The 19,206-nt window shown below is 42.1% G+C and overlaps 1 protein-coding gene across 1 annotated transcript in view; it reads right to left on the bottom strand.

The window, feature by feature from the left end:
* Positions 1-19,206, bottom strand: part of MYO10 (myosin X) — a 163,305-nt gene that overhangs the window by 86,405 nt on the left and 57,694 nt on the right. Inside the window, exon 3 of the mRNA XM_039549820.1 lies at positions 3,896-4,054. Within this exon, the coding sequence (XP_039405754.1) occupies positions 3,896-4,054 (159 nt within the window). The remainder of the gene's footprint in view (positions 1-3,895; positions 4,055-19,206) is intronic.

Here is a 19,206-nt window from a genome sequence, read left to right as displayed (position 1 = left end):
CTCATCCCAGAGCCAGCCCAAACACCATAATTTGTGCAACTCACAGCACAATCCATGCTGTGTGGTTTATGGCATTCTCTCCAAGGCTAAGCCAGTCTGCTCTGCAGTGTGTACTTAACTAAAAGTAAACCAGAATCAACAGCTTGGGAACAACTTGCCTTTGAACGTCAACAAGAGTGGCTGCTGCAGCACTTGCCCTCTCCACACCACATGCCCTGTGATGGTCTTGCTTCAGAGGTGACCAAATCCCCCAAAATGCCTTCACAAATGGCTCTGTTTCCAAATGCGGGCACCTTCCATTTTTAGCACTAGTGTTTATCTTTCCATATTTTGCCACATACCAGTCTAGCATGCAAGCTAATCAGAGCATTCAAAGATGAGCATTAAAACTTGCATCCTGATGTCCACAGCTGGATCACCCACTGTTGTTCCCAATAGGAACAAAATGGGAGATGAAGTAACACTGGAAGCCCATGCACCATATGATCACTGTCATTCTAACTTTTGTCCTTTTCTGGACAACAAAAGTTGTGATAGCCTGGAACCAAACATTCAGATAAATGCAGTATTAAGCACAAAGCCTGAAAAAAATACCAGACAGTAGCCTGCCTGGAAGAATCAAAAAAGGACTTGCATATCCTATGCTTCTCACAGGCCAAAAAGGGAAAGCACACACTATTTTATGGGACTTCAGACAAAAAGTATCACAAGCAGATGTCAACAGACTTGACACTGATACAAAAAGATGGTTGCACATAGACAAGAAAAACGTTTTGTCATTCACCTTCTTGCAAACAGCACAGATTCAGCTGAGAGCCTCAACTCATTATGTTCAGAGCCAGGCATCATTCACACTACAAACATAACCTGTAATCTGAATCAATATTCTTCCCTCCCCAAGAGATATCAAGAAATATAGAAAATTCTCTACTGACCCTTTACAGCTGCAGTTGTTGGCAGCAGCAAATAAAGTCACTGACACGTTTGACAAAACTTGGCATCCATAGCAAGTAACTTTGTAGTATGAACTAGGAAGTAGTAAAAAGTTTAGGAACAGGGGTATGAGTATGTGAGACAAACATGTTAATAAGTAACGGAAGAGTAAACTGAGCTCAAACATCTGCATATATTTATTTAAATGCTTATTGCTGGAGAAACAGATCTTCAAATACAGAAAAACACACAAGTTAACAGTGGAAGATCTGCCTAAATAATTGTCTTTCTGAGAAAATAACTTTAAATTTCCCTTTAATTGTTTCTTCTATTCAACTTCTTTTGAAATTATATCTGCTTTACACTACAATTAAGCACATTGCACTTGATATAATTTTTATGTGTGTGAACAAGCAAGCCCCAAAACTTAAACCCCCAACTAAGTGTATTCTTTATTAAGGTAAAAAGGTGCTTCCTGGTCTCAAGGCCACTGACAAAAGGCTACCATGCTCAAGAACCACACTAATACATTTGTAATACTACAAGCATAGAACTCAAAAAATGACAGCATAAACCTTCTCATATCTCTTCCCCCTACACAGGATATGGACAAGGAGGTGCACAGAACTGAGGTAAAAAGGGATCTGTAAGCTAAAAGCCACAACACAGTAATTGTCTGGTGGTTTGTATTGGAGGATGGCAAGAAGTCTTTCAATGGGATGATCAGCCCCTGAGCCCACAGTGGAGAGTGACACATGCCTTCCCAATTTATCCCTAATGCACCAGGTACACCAAGGTGATGATGCAGATACAAGAGACAATGTGTGAACTACAATAATGAAGCAATTCCTGGTCAAGGGAGAAGGCAAATGTATACTCTGGAAAATTTTGGTTGCTCCTGGAATAAATTTCAATGGCTTCTACTGTCCTGTACTAGAACTAGTCTTGTCTCAAAGCAAAATGATCGAGCAAGTTTGAATAATCAGCTGCAAAGTTACCTTCAGCAAAGATAAACAATGCACCTTCGGTCTTTTCTTCTTTTTTAACATTAAAATATCATTGAATTGCTCAACACAGTGAAGAAATTTTGGCTTAAAATGACAGAGCTCATTTTGCAATGACAACATCCCCTTCTAAAATACATGCTCCTATATTTATGAACTTTCATAAAATTATTCAAGACATTCAATCAGCTTTTGGGGGGATTTTTGTTCCTGAAGCCCTTTCCTGCTAAAACACTACTATTGCTGCAGTAGGAGTGGGGTACCAACGAGGATGGAGAAAAGAAGATGCTTCTTCAGTCAGGTCCTGGTTACACATACAGGGCAACAGAGAGGCTTTCACAAGCATTTCAAAACACAGCTTTTTTTCCAACCACCTTTTCCATAATTTTTCAGGTGGATTCAAACGATTAAGCAGTTAAATTAGCAACACTGAAGGGACAATGCATACTCAGTAGCAACTGAAGATCTGTCATCATTAACAGCACACAAACCTGTTTGTCTAGAAAAATGTACGCCACACGAAGCACCGAGGATCAGAACTCCCTAAACTTGCCTTGACAAGCTAAGAAAGAAGCTAGGACATGTCTCTTCAGAACCAGGCTGTTCTATGCCTCATCAAAAAAATCACCCTCATGCTTTTCAAAAGGGGGGGTGACCTCTATGTGAATGCACACCATGAAACAATTTTTTTTTCTTTTGACTCACACTGAGTACATATACTCATCTAACAACACCGGTAGAAAACTAAACTTTTATCAAGTACATGTTTTTTTCCTTGCACATGCAGGATTGCTCATTTATGCTTTTTTTTTTTTTGTTTGCTGATTTTTCTGAAATGTAAAACAGTTCACTTGTTTTGAGAAAAAAAATATACATAAACACCTATGCAAAGAGAACTGCCTCAGTATTGAGGATTCCCCATGCTTTTACCACTTTTAAAAAGCCACTTTTAGGATAATGTGCAAAGGAGTATTATTTCCTTGTGCTCTTTTTTGATTTTTATCAAATCTTAAATACGGGGAAAGTTTAATTTTTCACTTAGATATGTTTATATTTAAAAATAAGCAGCCAAACTCAGTAGAAGAAGCTTGAAATAAAGCATGTATATGGTCAAATCAAGGGCCCAGACATAATGATGAAACAAAAATAGTGTTCTGCAATTATTAGTAAAAAAAGCCAAATCAAAATGACCAACCATTGATTCACTGAAAAGTGCAATTTTGCAATCTGTAGCAGCTGCTAATATTCCTTGTACCTTTCTCATGTTTAGTGCAGTTCCAAACTCAGGAAAGATTTGTATCTAGTTAGTTCAAGATTAATGAAAACATTGAAGGAGCAGATAAATCTAATCATAGAAGTCTTCATTACAGAGTTAAGACAAGGAATTCTGTGTGGACTAATTCCTAGTTTTGGAAACTGATAAACAGCTGTCTGTTCTCATAGACCCCCAACTCCAACTATCTGTATTTAACAGCACAAATGCTCAGCTTGACAATCGTATGCTTCTTTCATAACAATCTTTCTACTACAACACAAGAGGGGAAGCTGATTAGACCTGGTTCTTGGCCTAACATGATCGCAAACGGCAGTGACAGACTAAGTTCCACCACATCCTCTCTGGTGACATACACGGCACACGTTGTTGGGGCAGAGAGTCTAAAGAAGAAGAGGAAAATGAAAGTCCTTTACACAACCCTGTCACAGAAAGTGTAGACGTGTATGTAGCATGCCAGTTTCTCGATTTCCAAGGGATTCCATGTCCAGCCTGAGCTACTTTCTCCTTCCATCGCTGTGCTTGAGAAGTCACTACATGAGGCCTGCTTCAGCTCTATGTGGATACACAGGGAACTGGAAAGCATTTGGAGAGGAGATAGCACAGAACAGCAAAACACACACAGCACTTACACATACAAAAACATTCCCTCTGGGTATTTTTCTTAATTTTAGAAAAAACTTACATAGATTTTATCTTGCTGATATCGCTGGAATAAGTTGTGCATAATGGAGCCTTCATGGAGATCTACGAGTGCTGCCATGTCTTCCACGCTCTCTGTGCTTGTTTGATGCATAGGTGTTACTTTTTGGTGTGTGATCGTGCTCTGTTTATAAGTGAATACCTGAAAGAGGGGAAACAAAACCAATATTGATCAGAGCACACATTCAAGAACTCCTGTCTGAGAATGGAGCTTTCATACCCATTCATATCCCCTATCCAACTTACCAGTGTGCAGACTTGCAAAATACAATAGTCTGGCAGGGATACCTTCCTCTAAAGCTTCTCTGACACTGTCTGAAGCCCCAAACACCTACATGGGTCATAAGAAACTAGCACATACTGACAGCGCACTTGAGGACTGTTAAGGACTTTTCCTGTTCAAGGGCAAATGCAACCTTGTTTCACACTGGACTACTGCTGGACTTTATCAAGAGAAAAACAAACCAAGCAATAACCATTCCCAAAAATACCAAACCAGACAAACAAAAAAACACCTCTTACAGTAAAACCCACTTACATTCAAATTATTCTGGGAGGAAAAGTTTGACTGTGCAAAACAGCAAATTGAAATTAATGCTCTAATAGGCTGCAAGTGTTCATATGCTTGATCTGAAATCCACTTAAATGTTTCCATTCAATTCTCCAGTCAGGAAACAGTCATTACTCCTCATGCAAGTTGCGTTCTAAGTTCTGTGTGCAGCAGATATTTAGAAATGAATAAGCCAACAGATTTCTTAATTGACTTTTGGGACTAATTTCTGAAGCCAGTTCTTAACAAACAATAAAAACTCTAAAAAAGACACCATTTAAATACTCGGTTGGAAAACACTTCTACATATCTTCTGTAAAACTATCACAAATGTGCTAAGACGATGTACACATCCTCAATCCAGTTGAGCTTTTATGAATACTAATAACACCAAGAAAGACTATAAAGCAATTGATTTTGAATTCAGCAACCCATTTCCTGCAAATTTACATCTTGGCACCTCATCCTTATAGACACATGCCCACATCTCATAGCCAATGCTCCTCAGGCAACACTTGTCCCTGCTAATGGCGCCATTTCAGTGTTAAAAAGTCAAAGCGTGGAATTAATGCAAATACTTTGTGGAAATACTAACGTGGAACATTAGGAAAAACCCAAACCCTTCCAGAATCCTTTAAAATAATATTTATGAAGCAGATGGAAGCAGAGCCATAACTGTCAGCCAAGCACCAGCAAGCACTGTGGGAAGGCTGCTGCAGGCTGGGGGTCATGCTGTGCAGCACTGCCTAAGGGGCCACCTCTGCGCAGCAGGAGGAAACCCCTCAGAGGTTTTTCAGCATAAAACCTTATGTATGTTCCTGGCAATAAAAGACTGAACAAATGTCATCGTAGGAGGCCATCCAGAAAAACAGTGATGTTGTCTATCCTGCTGAGACAAACAAGAAAGAGAGGCTGAAGAAGCAAGAGGCTGAAGGCAGATCAGACTGAACACCAGACCTCTGTACTTGGATATCCTAACAGCTGACAGAGGAGTACTGCCTGAAGATATTTCTTCATTATAATAGTACTCTAAGCATAACAAATGCTGGCACAGGCCATCAGACCATTAGAGATGTCATTTGCACCAGCACAAAGCATACTGAAGGAAGGCTGAGGAAGAAAGGAGATCTGCGGAAGAAATTTCTGAAAGGAGCTGGGAGGCATCCCAGACATCAACAGGGTATGTGAGCAAACCATCAGAAAGTTCCAATAGATTCAGAGCATCCTAAGCATAATCCCTGGCTGAGGGAAAAAGAGAGACATGGAGAGATCAGAGGCTTATTTTGCAGTAAAGAACCATAAAGATGATAGGACAAGGATTTGTAGACGGCAGAGGGATCCTGCCAAGAGGGAGAAAGCAGCCACTTGTAGGAACATGTGGTCCAGACATCTAATAGAACAGATGTGAAGAGTATCAACTCATTGCAAAACTTTTGGGGCTGAAAATTGTGTTAGCAGTCCCAAGACTAACCACACAAAGTGCAAGTGGAATTAGAGATAATTACACCTCAAAAGTTATAAACTGCAGTTCCTAGTCAGAAGAACCATAATGGAAAGGTCCTACTGTAGAACAAAAATACCACAAGTTGAAGGATTTGGAAATAAAAGGGATTTAAGGAGAGCAAATGTTAGAAAAGTAGACAACAGAGGTTACGTATCATCCTGGATACAGAAAAACAGACTCAGTGAGAGAATTAGGAAACCAAAAGGGGATGACACATATCCTGTGAGTGCATCTCATGTGAACATGGAAAGGAAGCAAAACATCACTTCTAGGAGGATAAGCTCCATATCTGTGATGTCTATTCTTTGATAAGTGATGCACAGGTTAGTAGGGTAGGCAGAGCACCCCATACATCACTCAGCACATTTATTAATGTAAAGAATTCACAAACACCAAGAAAAACAACATGACAAATGAGTTACATGTGGCAGCACTACTGAAGATGGTCTCTGCAGATTCATCCTTCCCGCTCAAACTCACTATTTTCTCTTCTTCAGCCTAGTTGTTCTCATACTTCCATCTCTCCCACACACTGCCTTCTTGTTTGGGAGAGGAAATTGTTCTGTGATCTGACTCAGAGACAGGACTGTGCATCACTCAGCTAGAAAACACACCAACTTCTAATAATGGCTGTCAACCAAATTAGAAAGAAGGAGGACCTTTTCTTCAACACTGGGTAGCTACTTTTCCTTTATTTTTAATTTTTGCCAGAACCATGCATCCCTTATATTTCTTAAACCCTCCATAAAACTTGATCAAAATCATCTAACAAGATCAAAGTCATGAGAGAGGGATCACATGTATAGACCTCATCTCCTTAAAACAGCTTCTTTTCGAGCCCTGTTGCTCAAGCTCTGAAAGGCCAGCTTTGTTTTATTTCATCCTGAATCACGTCTTTATTAGGATAAGGACGTGGAAAAACTACCTTGAACTTTATCATTACTAACTAGAAGATCATGTTATGAAATATTACAGCACTTGACATCCTCAGGAAATAGGAACCCAGAGCCATTCTGCAGGGTCAGCACGAAGAACAGGAAGACAACCAAGTTGGCTCCTGAACTTCAAGAGGACCCTGTTGGCAGAGTGCAGGAACATCCATCCTCAAGGACCCTCCCAGCATTTCTGGAAGGTCAAGTGAAATATGCAGGAAACTAGAATAAGATTTAAGACAAGCCTAAATGAGAATTCAGCAAAAACTTCTTTCCTTTCTAGATATAAATGGTTCAAGATAACAAACATGCTGAATGCATGGAGAACTCTAAATTAAACCTTAAAGAGACAGCATGCAAAATAAGAACTCTCAATGTTATTATGGAAATGAAAATTCGAGGTTGAGATAGGATGGACCAACTCAAAGAACAACAACAAAAAGAACAAACTCAAGAAATATAAGACAAAACAGCAAACTGAGCCTAACAACAGTCAAGTGCATTTCACTGGGAAAGGAGAACCTTTCAAAACTGCCCTGCTGTCCCTACCACGGCTTCCTAGTGCTGTGATGAACATGCCAAAAAGAGACCCAAATGAGGAAGCGGCCTAGAAAGCCAGGGGACCAATGCTATCTTGCACAATTAATCTGGCACATGAGGAAAAAAAAAAAAGTTGTCTTTCAAGCCTTCCATTTAAGGGAAATACAACAAAACAATATAAAATTAACTTTCTGCACAAAATAAACACCCCAAGCTCAAGATCTAATGGAAATTATGTTTCAACAAAAGATGTAATTTGTAATACAATTTATTAACATGAGCAAAGTATGTCAAAATAGGCTCTCAACAACAGGAGTACACATGCTTTCTCTCTTATGGTGCCATTTTGTGACACGATGCCAAATTTAAAAAATCCCTGCTTGGATCAGTTCATTAAATGGCATCAAGGGATTTCACAACAGCTGAGTCAAATGAGTTTAAGAGAATGCTGAATTAAGTGCTTATGTACATCAAAAAACCCATACAACCCCCACTTCTTGCAAAAGCTACAAGTTGCACTCAAGGTTTCCAGCCTGCATGGAGCCCATACACAACTGAACCTCTCAGGGTGTTTTTCACACGGAGACGGGGTTTCAGTCTGGTGCTGATGACCCACATTGGATGGGAGGAAGGCAGAAGGTACTCCAAAGGTTTCCTGATCAACAAGTCGGTATTTCAATTACAACCTTTGTTGTTTTAGTGAGATTTCTGTGAGATTTTTATTTAAAGGCAGAAGTAGGCTCATATGCACCTTGGAAGCCCTGATGCGAGCTAGATCACTACTGAAACTGCTCTCTGAAAATGTGCAAGGTCATCTACTGAAGAGTTCACATATTGCAAGCATTTTGAAACAGCCCCTTCTACACAGCTGACCCATTACCCACCACGTGGGCAGCAACCGTGCCAGTCAGTCACCTGCCATAGCTTTGCCATTAGTAGCACATGCTGAACGTGGTACTGCCTGACTGATGCCAAGTACTGCCTGCTTGGGAATGGTTATGCAGCTTAGCATGTCCCTGTTGCCAGTGTTGTTCCAATAAATCAAGAGGGTTTCTTGGTAGGGGTAGCAGACACAAAGCAACCAAGCTCCCTCTGCTGCCTGTTTCTGCACAAGAAAATGCTTTTATCAATCCTCGGTGTAGTATATAAACTGCAGGGTCTTACAGAAGATAATCCTGATATGCAAATACATGAACCAGAAATACTAAAGTCTTGTCACACACTCAATTTAAATTAAGTTGCTTAAATCCATATAACCAGAGGGATAATGTAAAATATGGAAAACATAAAATTCAGTAGGACAGGGAAAGCAAAGACAAAGATCTATTGTACAGAAGTCATCTGAGAGACAGGTTTACAAACTAAAAATACACAGCCAAACAACCACAATTTTTTCAATAATTCCTATGATATTAGTAAACCAACTGCTACAGCATCTGGGCAGCCCACAAGAACCAGAAAGCAAAACTAATTGACCCAAAAAGTAAAGCCCACAGTCTTCCTGTTGCTGTCCCATGGACTGCCCCATGTGAACTCTTCACAGGGTTAATCGCGATGGTTACTGTGATGGCCACGAAAATCCATGACTCAAGAGCAGCTCCAGAGGACTTGGCCCATACGTTCACTACATCATTGCTCTCTGTTTTCTCAGGCATCTTTTTGCTTCTTGTCACCTACCCCACAGCAGAGATGAGCATAGCCCAGCAAAACATACAGGACTGTACAGACAAACACCCACTTTAAAATATCAATTCTTTTTTTTATTCTCTGCTGTTGGTCTGAACTGAGGATCATTATTTGTGTTTCCCTCATGTTTAGAAGTTAAAAGAATGCAATAAATCTTACAAAATGTCTTTATAGATGAGTCCAAGCAGAAAAAGGAGGCCATTACAAGCTGTGGAATGCGGTGTTCCAGGGAGCAAAATAAATCATGACAAGCCCAAGGACCCAGAGATTAAAAACAAAAATAAAAATATAGTATTTTACTCTTTTTTTTCCTGGAGAGAGCTACTGTCTAATTAGATACTTAAAATACAGGACAAGGATGCTCTCTTGATAAAATCTGAAGTAATTTAAGATCAAATGTAAAGCAGAACAACTATTGACATTTTAAAATTCTACAGTTAATCATGACAAGAGGGTGACCCAAGTAATGTTTTTGTCCAATAATTTACTATTTTTCTGTAACAGTTGACCTTAGACACTCACTGCATTGTTCCAAAATAATCTTTCAGGCAACAAGATGTACCAGGGCCCAAGGCTTGCTTTGATGCAATGTAATTTAATCTCTATCAAAGTAACCAGAAAACTCCACAATGAAGTCTCTTACCTATGAAACTATGAAGGAAAATGAAATAATTTTATGTAAAGTATTTATGTCAGGAAAAAATATTACCAATCTGCTATCTGTGACTAACTGGCCTTTTCTTCAAGCAACTATCCCATACACACATCAACTGAGAATCAGCCTATTTCTCACCTGTTTTGTAAAATTCTCCCCCTTTTATGTTGGGAACTACTGCACTCCCTGGCCCCCCTTACCCGTTAGATGTTAATCTGCATCTCTAATGGAAAACCTCTAAATGCGCACTCTGCACATCACTGTATCTACCCAATCAGTTGAGTAGTACACAGCCTGTAAATTGTGGTAATCCTACACTTTATCCTTACCCTCTGCTGACTTTGGTTCCTGCCGTTTTCAGTCTTTGTTCTTCCTCCTATCGATCAACCCCCTTCCAAACCCTTCCTCTCAGTCCCCATTTCATATCACTCCTCAGACTCGTCGGGGCCTGGGACATCTGTGTCAGTAGCTGCTCCCAGGTTCAAGTGCTGGGAGCCTGTCCTGAAGCCTTCCTCACCCTCTCCCCAGCCTCCAGCAGCGACAGCACCACCAATGGTTTCCAGCATCTCCCCGAATGTCTTTCCTACTACAACTTTCAGGTTCTCACACCCACTCAGAATATCCCCTTTTGCTCCCAAGCTCCACAGTGTGGGGAAGCATGCTGCCAGGATGACAGCCCTGGTCAGTGCCACAGCAGAGCTCAGCAACCCACTCAATTGTGCCTCTTTGTTGTTCCCCTACGTGCTGACCACTGTCAACAATCTTGTCTGATCAACACTTCCCACCTAATGCCCATTCCACAAGAGGTATTTCAAGTTTACTCCATTCTCAAAACCATTTTCACTCATAGACAAGCTCTGTCATCAAGTACAAACAAGCTTCTAATTACAGGTTCAGCACTTACGACCCTTCAATTGGGCTTCCCTACACAGACAATTAAGAAATTTAATTAGAACTAAACACATTCATTTTACCAAGATCATACTACTGTAAGATAAGCCTCTAGGCAGTCCCTGTAATTCTTACAAGAAAAAAACAAAAAGGTGCATCTTTAATTAAACTTTCTTTCTAAGTGACCTTGTCTAACTTACAGCACCTGCAGATATCGCAAAGCTCGAAGTTTAAGAAGCCCACCTATAAATACTGCAACTGCAGTACTACAGAAAATGTGCAACACTCCTCACATGTCAGCAGCATCTTCTTCACCATGCAGAAGTGCTCCTTTCTGTCTGTGGACAAGAAGTGGGAGAATTGCAGCTGCTTTCCCAGAATGTTGGACCAAGTGAAGCAGTCCAAGGGCAGGACACAGGACACGTACCTCAGCATGTGTCTTCAGCTCCCTGACAGGCAGCCAGTCAGCAGCGAGGTCTGAGCAGCTCTGGCCACACAGCAACCCAGGGAGGAGGCTCTGACCCACACATCACTGCGAGATGAGACAGGGAGCAGATCCTGTCTTGTAGCAGAGAAACAGAAGCTCTGGGCCCAAGTTCCCAATCCTCCATCTGTTTCGGAACACCCCACCAAAGGCACTCCCAAATCAGTATTACTGTAAGCAGAACCCAGTAAACAGATGTAATGGCAGTAACTCCTTTTGCTTTCACTGCACATCACCTTACCGAGCTCAGAGGACAAGAGGGTGAAAACTGATGGTCTCCTCAGGAGGAAGACCAGAACACTAAAAACTCTCACCCCTTATCCATCATTTTCCACATAGTGGAAAAGCGTGTCTATGGATAATGCCAGGCACTGAAAGCATTAACTTTCCTCTCAGTGTTACTTACAACTCAAGTGAAACTCTCAGTTTCCAATTTGTATTTATTCCATGATTCATAGAAATAAACAATGACTACTTGCAATTGAATTAACAAAGCCAAATTTGAATAATATGCCCCACTATCAAGAAGTGGAACAACTATGGTCAATAAGCAGCCTACAAATTATACCAGCTTTTATGAGACACAAAGCAATTAATCTCAATAGGTCTTTTTTTCTAAAAACAAAAAAAAAAAAAGGAAAGAGCCCTGCAGATAGCTGACTGGACTGTCTCCAAGACTGGAATAGGAGCAGCCTGTGTGCAACTCTGCAGCAGTGAAATCAGAGGCAATGTTTTTATGGGAGCTCTGAAGGACCATCCTTGTAGAGCAAGCCTTGTCCCAAACAAAGGCTCGCTAGAGAAAATGATGCTCCAGTGATGCTCTCCAGGATTCCAAACAAAACGTGAGCAATGCCATTGTGAGCCTTTTGGCCTCATCCCTCTACATTCTTCTCACCCCAATACTTTTCATGAACTGACCCTGCCTGGGCTGCCGGTGTAGCCCCCACGGCCTGCGGGTGCCAGTGGTGTCCAAACTCTGTAGGAATTGTCCTGCACGAAGTCAGGCACAAGGGGACCAGGAGCTACCTAGGGAGTTGCTGCCAGGCACAGTTTCCTGGTAGGAATTTCCCATCAGGAAAGTTTGTGGCACTTGTCACCACTGTATTATTGCCAAAACAAGGAGGCTCTGCCATAACACGAGCTGTAATGGATGAAAGGTTCTGGCATCAACCCAGTGAAAGCTGGTGCCCCTGCACAGGAGGACCACAGCCACTGGGCTGGGGTGCTTCCCCTACAAGGCTGCTGCTGCAGAGGGCTGGGAGGGAATAAAAAGCAAACAGACCCAGAAGAAAGGGTTTTGCATGGAAATGGGTGGTCTTCACAGCAAATTTCCATGTACTGAGACAATTTAGGGCTTAGGTTTCCTTCACCCCTCCTACCAGGGAGCAACCAACGCCTCAGCTCTGGTTAGATGCAGCCAGACACCAGAGGTTGTGCTCCAGCTCGTGGCTCACTCACTCAGTACTGGCTGGGTGTCAAGAGCTGGCAGACCTGCGGGAGCACCCCAGCAGGCTCCAGCGCCAGGGCCACCCTCACGCCAGCCGTGAGACAACCGACCTGGCCAGGAGCCAGGCTGGAGAAGAGCCAGCTCAGACAGCACTTGGCTACTGGCAGCATGACCCAGTGCGCTGCCACAGCAATGCACCAGGCAGGACTGCAAGGTCTTACAGCCCTCAACCACCTCCATCCTGAAAGACATCACCCCACAGAGGCTCAAGCAGTAACCTCCCAGACCCAATTCGCTCACACCTTCTCCTCCTGCAGGTCTTACACCTCTGGAAACAGAGCAAAGCATGCTTCTCCTCCAGGGCTTTCCACCACCAACTCCACCTCTGCATTCCTCTTGCAAAACCTCCCCTATTTCCAGTTATTTCTCCTCCCTCCCCCACGCCTCTTCCCCTTGCCATTATGGTCCCAGTTTCCCTCCTGGTGCCCTCTCCTGCCCACCACCTCCCCATAGGGAGATCTGTCCCTTTGGAACCACCTTGTCCCAGCTAGCAAGGTAAGAACTTGCTTTCCAACCCACACATGCATTTCATTTGGAATTTAAAGTGTCCAGTCCCTGAAACACCAACAGAGGAGCACCTCAGTCTGGCTGTCAGTCAAGTGGTTCCCTATCTGTTCTGCCCACACCCAAGGGAGTACCAAATGTCACAGGTAACACAAAAGGGTTGTCAGACAACAAATTAATGCTTGTACTTGAAACAGGAGTGTAAATGTTCTGTGAGACGCCCTAAATATATTGGGGCAATAGAATAATATAGGATACTGGCAGGCATTAGTCATGAATCCAGTGCTGAGGGCAAAAAAATGCTCTGCACTGACCATTTTTAAAGCTGTACTGTGAATTAAAGACATGGCAACTTGCATATGCATAAAGAAGTTCATAAACACACAATCTCACTTTTCAGATCTCCTGACAACTTCTAACTATAGACTCCTCAATTTATGTTTCCCTTGGTTATTTTTTTTTTTTAATTTCTCCAAAACTTGGCTTGATTTTTGCTAGTGTAAGTACTGTATGCCTCACAGCAACAATATTTGATTGTATTCAGCTTTTTAATCAAACAACACTTTGTTCACAAGAGCAATGTGCCTGCTCCTCTAGGACCTTCCTGCTGTAATGTAAAGAAACACCTTTGGAATCTTTATGTATTGACATGTTTTCAGAGAAACAGAATAGGCAAGAGATTGACATGAGAGTGAACTGGGGAAGCTTGAAATTATCTTTGAAGGATTAATTTTCAAGTTTTTTTGAACCCACTCCAATAAAGTTTAGATAAGGGTCTACTCTCATATTTGCTTGTTTAAAAAGATAATTAGTTTTAAAGTTTTTTTACCTTTATGTTACAAGAATAAAAAATCTAAATGAGAGACAGTACAAAGCTCTGTATCAGTTTGCAGAGATCACGGACTATCTCAAGTTGAGACGGACCCTTAGGGATCATGGAATTGAGCTCCCTGTTCCTTGCAGAACTACCTAAAACTAAATCATGTGACTAACAGCATTGTCCAGATGCTCCTTGAACTCTGTCAGGCTTGGTGCCATGACCATTTCCCTGGGAAGCCTGTTCAAGTGCCCAACCACCCTCTGGGTGAAGATTCTACCCCTAATATCTGACCTAACCTTCATGTAATTTCCTCTTGTGAAAGCCTAAGTCCAAACTGAAGCATGAATTATTTGTTTTAGAAGACAGCAAAAGCCCTTTTATATTTCTTATTAAAGTTAACTTTTGATCTTTTTTTCTACAGTATTACAAAACGGCATTTCTACAGTATCCCTAATTGCCTTGTAATGACAATCCAACCCCTCCCCTTTACTGGCACACCACACTCCCACCCACACCCCTGGCACTACTTACTGTTGCTCAAGCCCAGAAAACAGGAACTGGGTACAACCCCAGCTTGAACATCAGCCCCTCACTCACTCTTTTCTCCTCTTTAAAGGATCAGAGGGGCTTTTCATTAAGCCAGCATTTACTACCTGCTGTTCCTGCAGGTTGCCTGTGGTGAGAGGTTTACTGCTACACTGCTAGGAAGACAGCCAAGGGCATATTTTATCTACAGCTCAAAGTGGTCCTTTAAATGATGTAACTGTCTACTCAACTTGCCTTCCCCCAAAACTTGTAGGTGTACAGTGGTAACTCACACTTTGGGGAGGAGAGAGAGGGCAAGATGTGGAAAAGGAGGAACTGAAGCCCTGAATACAGTAAGCTCCTAAGGATGTCTACCCATGGAAACAAATATGGACATGATGACCCATCACACACAATGGAGAACGCCCAAAGCAGAATTATGGGCAGGTGAACATGAAACACTGGGCATTTCCCCCAGACCTAAGCACACAGTACAGTTTCTATAGCAGCTTAGTCAACAGGGCTATGCCATTTCAAAGTTAACTTTTACCATGTGTGCTGATCTGAAAACAATTCATCAGGCTTTCAGGAAATGCTATCTGAGGAGAAACAGTAAGGCCACTCCCTCTGTCACTACAGCCATTAATTCAGCTGAACAGCAACTGGGATTTTTTCCAGGTGTGACCTAAGATAACTGGAAGGTGACCTTAGACAACCGTGGGAGGAGGTGACCAATTCTTATTTATGTGCCTGGTTCTGACATGCAGAGTTAATTGTAATTACTCTGTAGGCAGCGACAGACCAGCTCTCAGCAGGTGTCCAAAGCTGCCTTTTAACCTACCAAAGTTAGTATTGGGTTCCACAACAGCATAGTTGTTGAAACAGCATAGTTTCCCCTGCCTGAGAAGGCACCCTAAATATCAACAGATTATTTTTTGCTAGCATGCAAGCACAGTCAAATTAAAAAAAAAAAAAAAGTGCAGGTGATTTATCCACACTCAGAATTAGCCAGTGCCATTTATAACCATTGGCAGGAGCAGCACTTTCTTGGGACAGAAGAGGCTTTAGCCCTGTTTCATAGTCTAGGCTGGAACTGAATCTCAGCTGGCTTCACACAGCATGAGTAGTTTCCTCCTACCAGTGTGTGTTAACAAGGATCCCAGGACGCGTGGTCCAGCAGCATGTGACAGTCCATGTGTAGAATTAGCCTGGGTCTAGGAAGGGATTCATCATTCCCTCAGCTTCCCTGTTGATCTCCCTGGGCCCAGTAATGAAGCTCACCACAATCCATGGCAGGGCCAAAAGGGGTAAAAGGCCACAACAGAAAGCTTCATGCAGCAGGCATGGATTTACTGGCTTTACCGGAGATACAGAGAAGATCAGCTTCAGCTCTGCACCCCAGTGAACCCCTCTTCTCAGAGGCTGAGACACTGAACCCCAACAACCTCGTCCACAGTGCTGTTTCTGTGGCTAAGCAGGGCTATGCTGCTCTTCCCAGGACATCCTGCACCAACTTGGGGTGCCTCACACTCCTGTTTCTCCCAGAAGACAGGGGGATGGCTGCACACCAGATTGTCAGCTTCAGTCTAGAATTAAAAAAATAGACATCCCAGCTTCCACATGCTGGACAGGAACCTGCCAGTGCATGATTACTGCAGGTTGGCTGCCCAAGTCTGCAATAATAATATGCAATAATCCCTCCTGAGAGGCACTGCTCTCGCATGCCCTGCTAGCAAGACCATGACAAAGGACTCTCTGTCTGCAGAGGGAAGGAGCAAGGGACCTTGCCTCCCTACCAGCAGACAACCACAGGTCACTGCAGAGGGCAGGGGGTCCCTCTGCTCCTACCGCTGCTCAGGCGACTTGGCAAAAATAGTAACTGACAGGTGAAAGGTGGGAGAAAGGAGAAAGAAGCTGGAATAACTCTGAATTTCTATGCAGTAAGCAAAAACTTGGGCTTTTCTTAATAATATATTCTGATAGGTTAACTAATCAAAGAGATTGCAGCATCAAAAAACACCATAAACATTATTTTCAAAAAAGCACAAAGCCATCTTATTTTACAGCTCTAGAGAGCATATTCTGCCCTTGGAGTCTTACTTTTCTCCAGGACCAGTGTGCTTAGACAACAGCAGCAGTCTCAGCAGATGACCACTGACAGCTCCTGGAGAAGAGCTGTGGGTCAGCCAGCACGTTGCACTAAGGCCTTGTTTCACTCTCTTCAACCAGGAATTCCTCCTAAAAAGCTACCCAGGCCCTTTGCTAGCTGTGCCACACAGCAAAACTTAAAGCTTCAAGACTCTCAGGGCTCTCATACTTGCATGTTATCCTCACAACAAGGTGCCCACCAACATGTTAGGCTGAACTGTCCTGGAGAGCCCCAACAGCGCTCAGCAAGGAAATCTGAAACTTCCCAAACCCGCATAAACCCCCCACCTTCCCAGCACTGTTAGCTGCAGCAACATGAGAGCCTGCTGCCAGGAAGAAAACAGGTTTGAACAAGCACGAAACCAAGCTGCACGTACCTTAAGATAGCAGCCAAGGCAGTTAAGCCCTTCTCATTACAAACGTGAAACCCAGATCCACACCCCAAGAGCCCAACTGGCCCCTGTCAACCGAGATCCCTCAGACCCATGTGCAGCTGGAGCTGGAGGGCTCCTGCAGCCACATGCCAGCCTTCACTGAGTCAGAGGGGCCAGAAAGCCCCTGACAGGTCATTTATGATATTTGCATTTACTTTTTAGAGGGAAACACTGCCTGACTGAAGTTTTCCAGGCCTCCCCTGCCCAACAACTGCTCTAAGATCAACAAAACCAGCTGAATATTTCACAATGGTTCAATCATCATGAAACCACAGTTAAGAGAAATGGAAGCAGTGGAGGGAAAAGAAAAAAAAAAAAGGCGACACATTCATCAAAAAAATAAATAAATAAACCCTACTGTATCTTGTTTTGAAAAGGTGTAGTAAGGGAAAGGGCATGAATGCATATTTATTCTCAAGCTCAAAATCTTTAAGTTTAGACTGTGAAAAAGAGAAATTGCTTATTCACAAGCAGCACAGTCACCTTCTAACTTACACTGAAGTTGCACAGTACACTCCTGCACTGCTGCAGGAGTATTACTCAGTCTGATTACACAGGTACTAATTATTTAGGCTCTCTCAAATGGATACTAGTAAATTTGACTATTACTCAAACAAAGCATACATTGTTAGGAATGCCAGAGTGAACTCCTTCTTTGACTGAAACCTTTTTAGGAAAAACTCTACATCTTTGCTATAAAGTTTTACAGTGTCTGGTACAAAGACCTCTTGGAGATTTTTAAAGTATGAATATGAAAACACTACTAAATTTTAATATGTCTAGTTTGGGGAAAAAACAATATTATATTCTTTTGCTTGGTACTATTACAAGGACCGTGAACAAATATACCAGGCCCAGGAGCCTAAGAATTCACAGAACAGCGTAAAAAAAACTTTTCTTCTGTCTGTCATAAGAGTCTCTACAAGTTCCCCTTTCTTACATCCTTAGAGATAATATTGCATATAATACTGTTCATTTTTTGTTATTGTGCAGGTAAGAATCTCCTTTCATTGCACTTGTGAAAAGCCTGTGGATGTTACATACAAAATCTTACATTTTTCTTAAAAAAGGAATGATAGAAGGTTTGAATATAGGTTGTCTTGTCACACTCCTGTGGCAGGCTTCTTTGAAGAAAAGGACAAGTAAGCGGCACTGCTAGAACATGCTGAGGAGACCGGAGCACCAACTAGTCATTGCAGGGCATGAATGCACAGATAGGGGCAGACAGAGTGGTCAAGAGATGCAATACTTTTCAAAGCCATGTCCTAAGTCTTATTGCATGGCATAGCTATTGCTTTATGTGAGAACATGCACTATATACAGATAAGGGAAAGAAGTTGCTCTTGGCTGTAAAAGTTTGAGAGACTCTTCTATATGTTACTCCCATAAAATCTGCATATAAACTGTCTGGTTTGCATTTGAACTACAAACTCCAGCCGTGCAAGAAGCAAAAGGGCAAACTGAACACACATGAAGGTCGCTCTGCTTATTAAAAGGTGTGTGTGCAATTTTATTTTCCACAGCTTGCCTGTGCCTACATTTGAAAACCACAGTTGTATCACATACCAGAGAGCATGTATGTGAATGTTGGAGAAGCCCAATTACAACTGGTTCCCATGATACCAGCAAAGAGTAATTCACAGCACTGTTTTTTCCACCCCAAATAAGGACAGCACCACTTTAGTAGTTGTGTCAGAATTATGGAGACAGACAACAAAGATGTCTTATATTCAGAGAATTACTTGGTAGCTTTACACATAACCATAATGTTTATAGCTCTGGAAAGAAAAACCCAAACTGCTGCTGCAAATAAAAACACACCAGTGTTTTTCTGTCTTTGTAAGGATACTGCTGTTTGTTTTTGAATTTACTTTGACAAACCTCAAGCACATGAAGCTGTAAAAGCTCCAGTATATATTCTTTAAAATGGGGGTTAGCCAGAACATGAAATACTGTGAGATTACCTTAACATGCTAGTAAAAATCAATTAGAAGAAACAGATTAAAATTGGACCAACTTTTCTGATTGCTTGCACTGGAGGAAAGGTTGTGAGAGAGATACATGGACGTGGCAATCCCATGTAGTAGTGAATAGTGCTCCCTCTACTTACCTTC

Source organism: Corvus cornix, chromosome 2, assembly GCF_000738735.6.
Source record: "Corvus cornix cornix isolate S_Up_H32 chromosome 2, ASM73873v5, whole genome shotgun sequence".
NCBI classification, from domain to species: Eukaryota; Metazoa; Chordata; class Aves; order Passeriformes; family Corvidae; genus Corvus; species Corvus cornix.
Note: the sequence above shows the minus strand (reverse complement) of the source record. Positions and strands in the feature narration are given on the sequence as shown.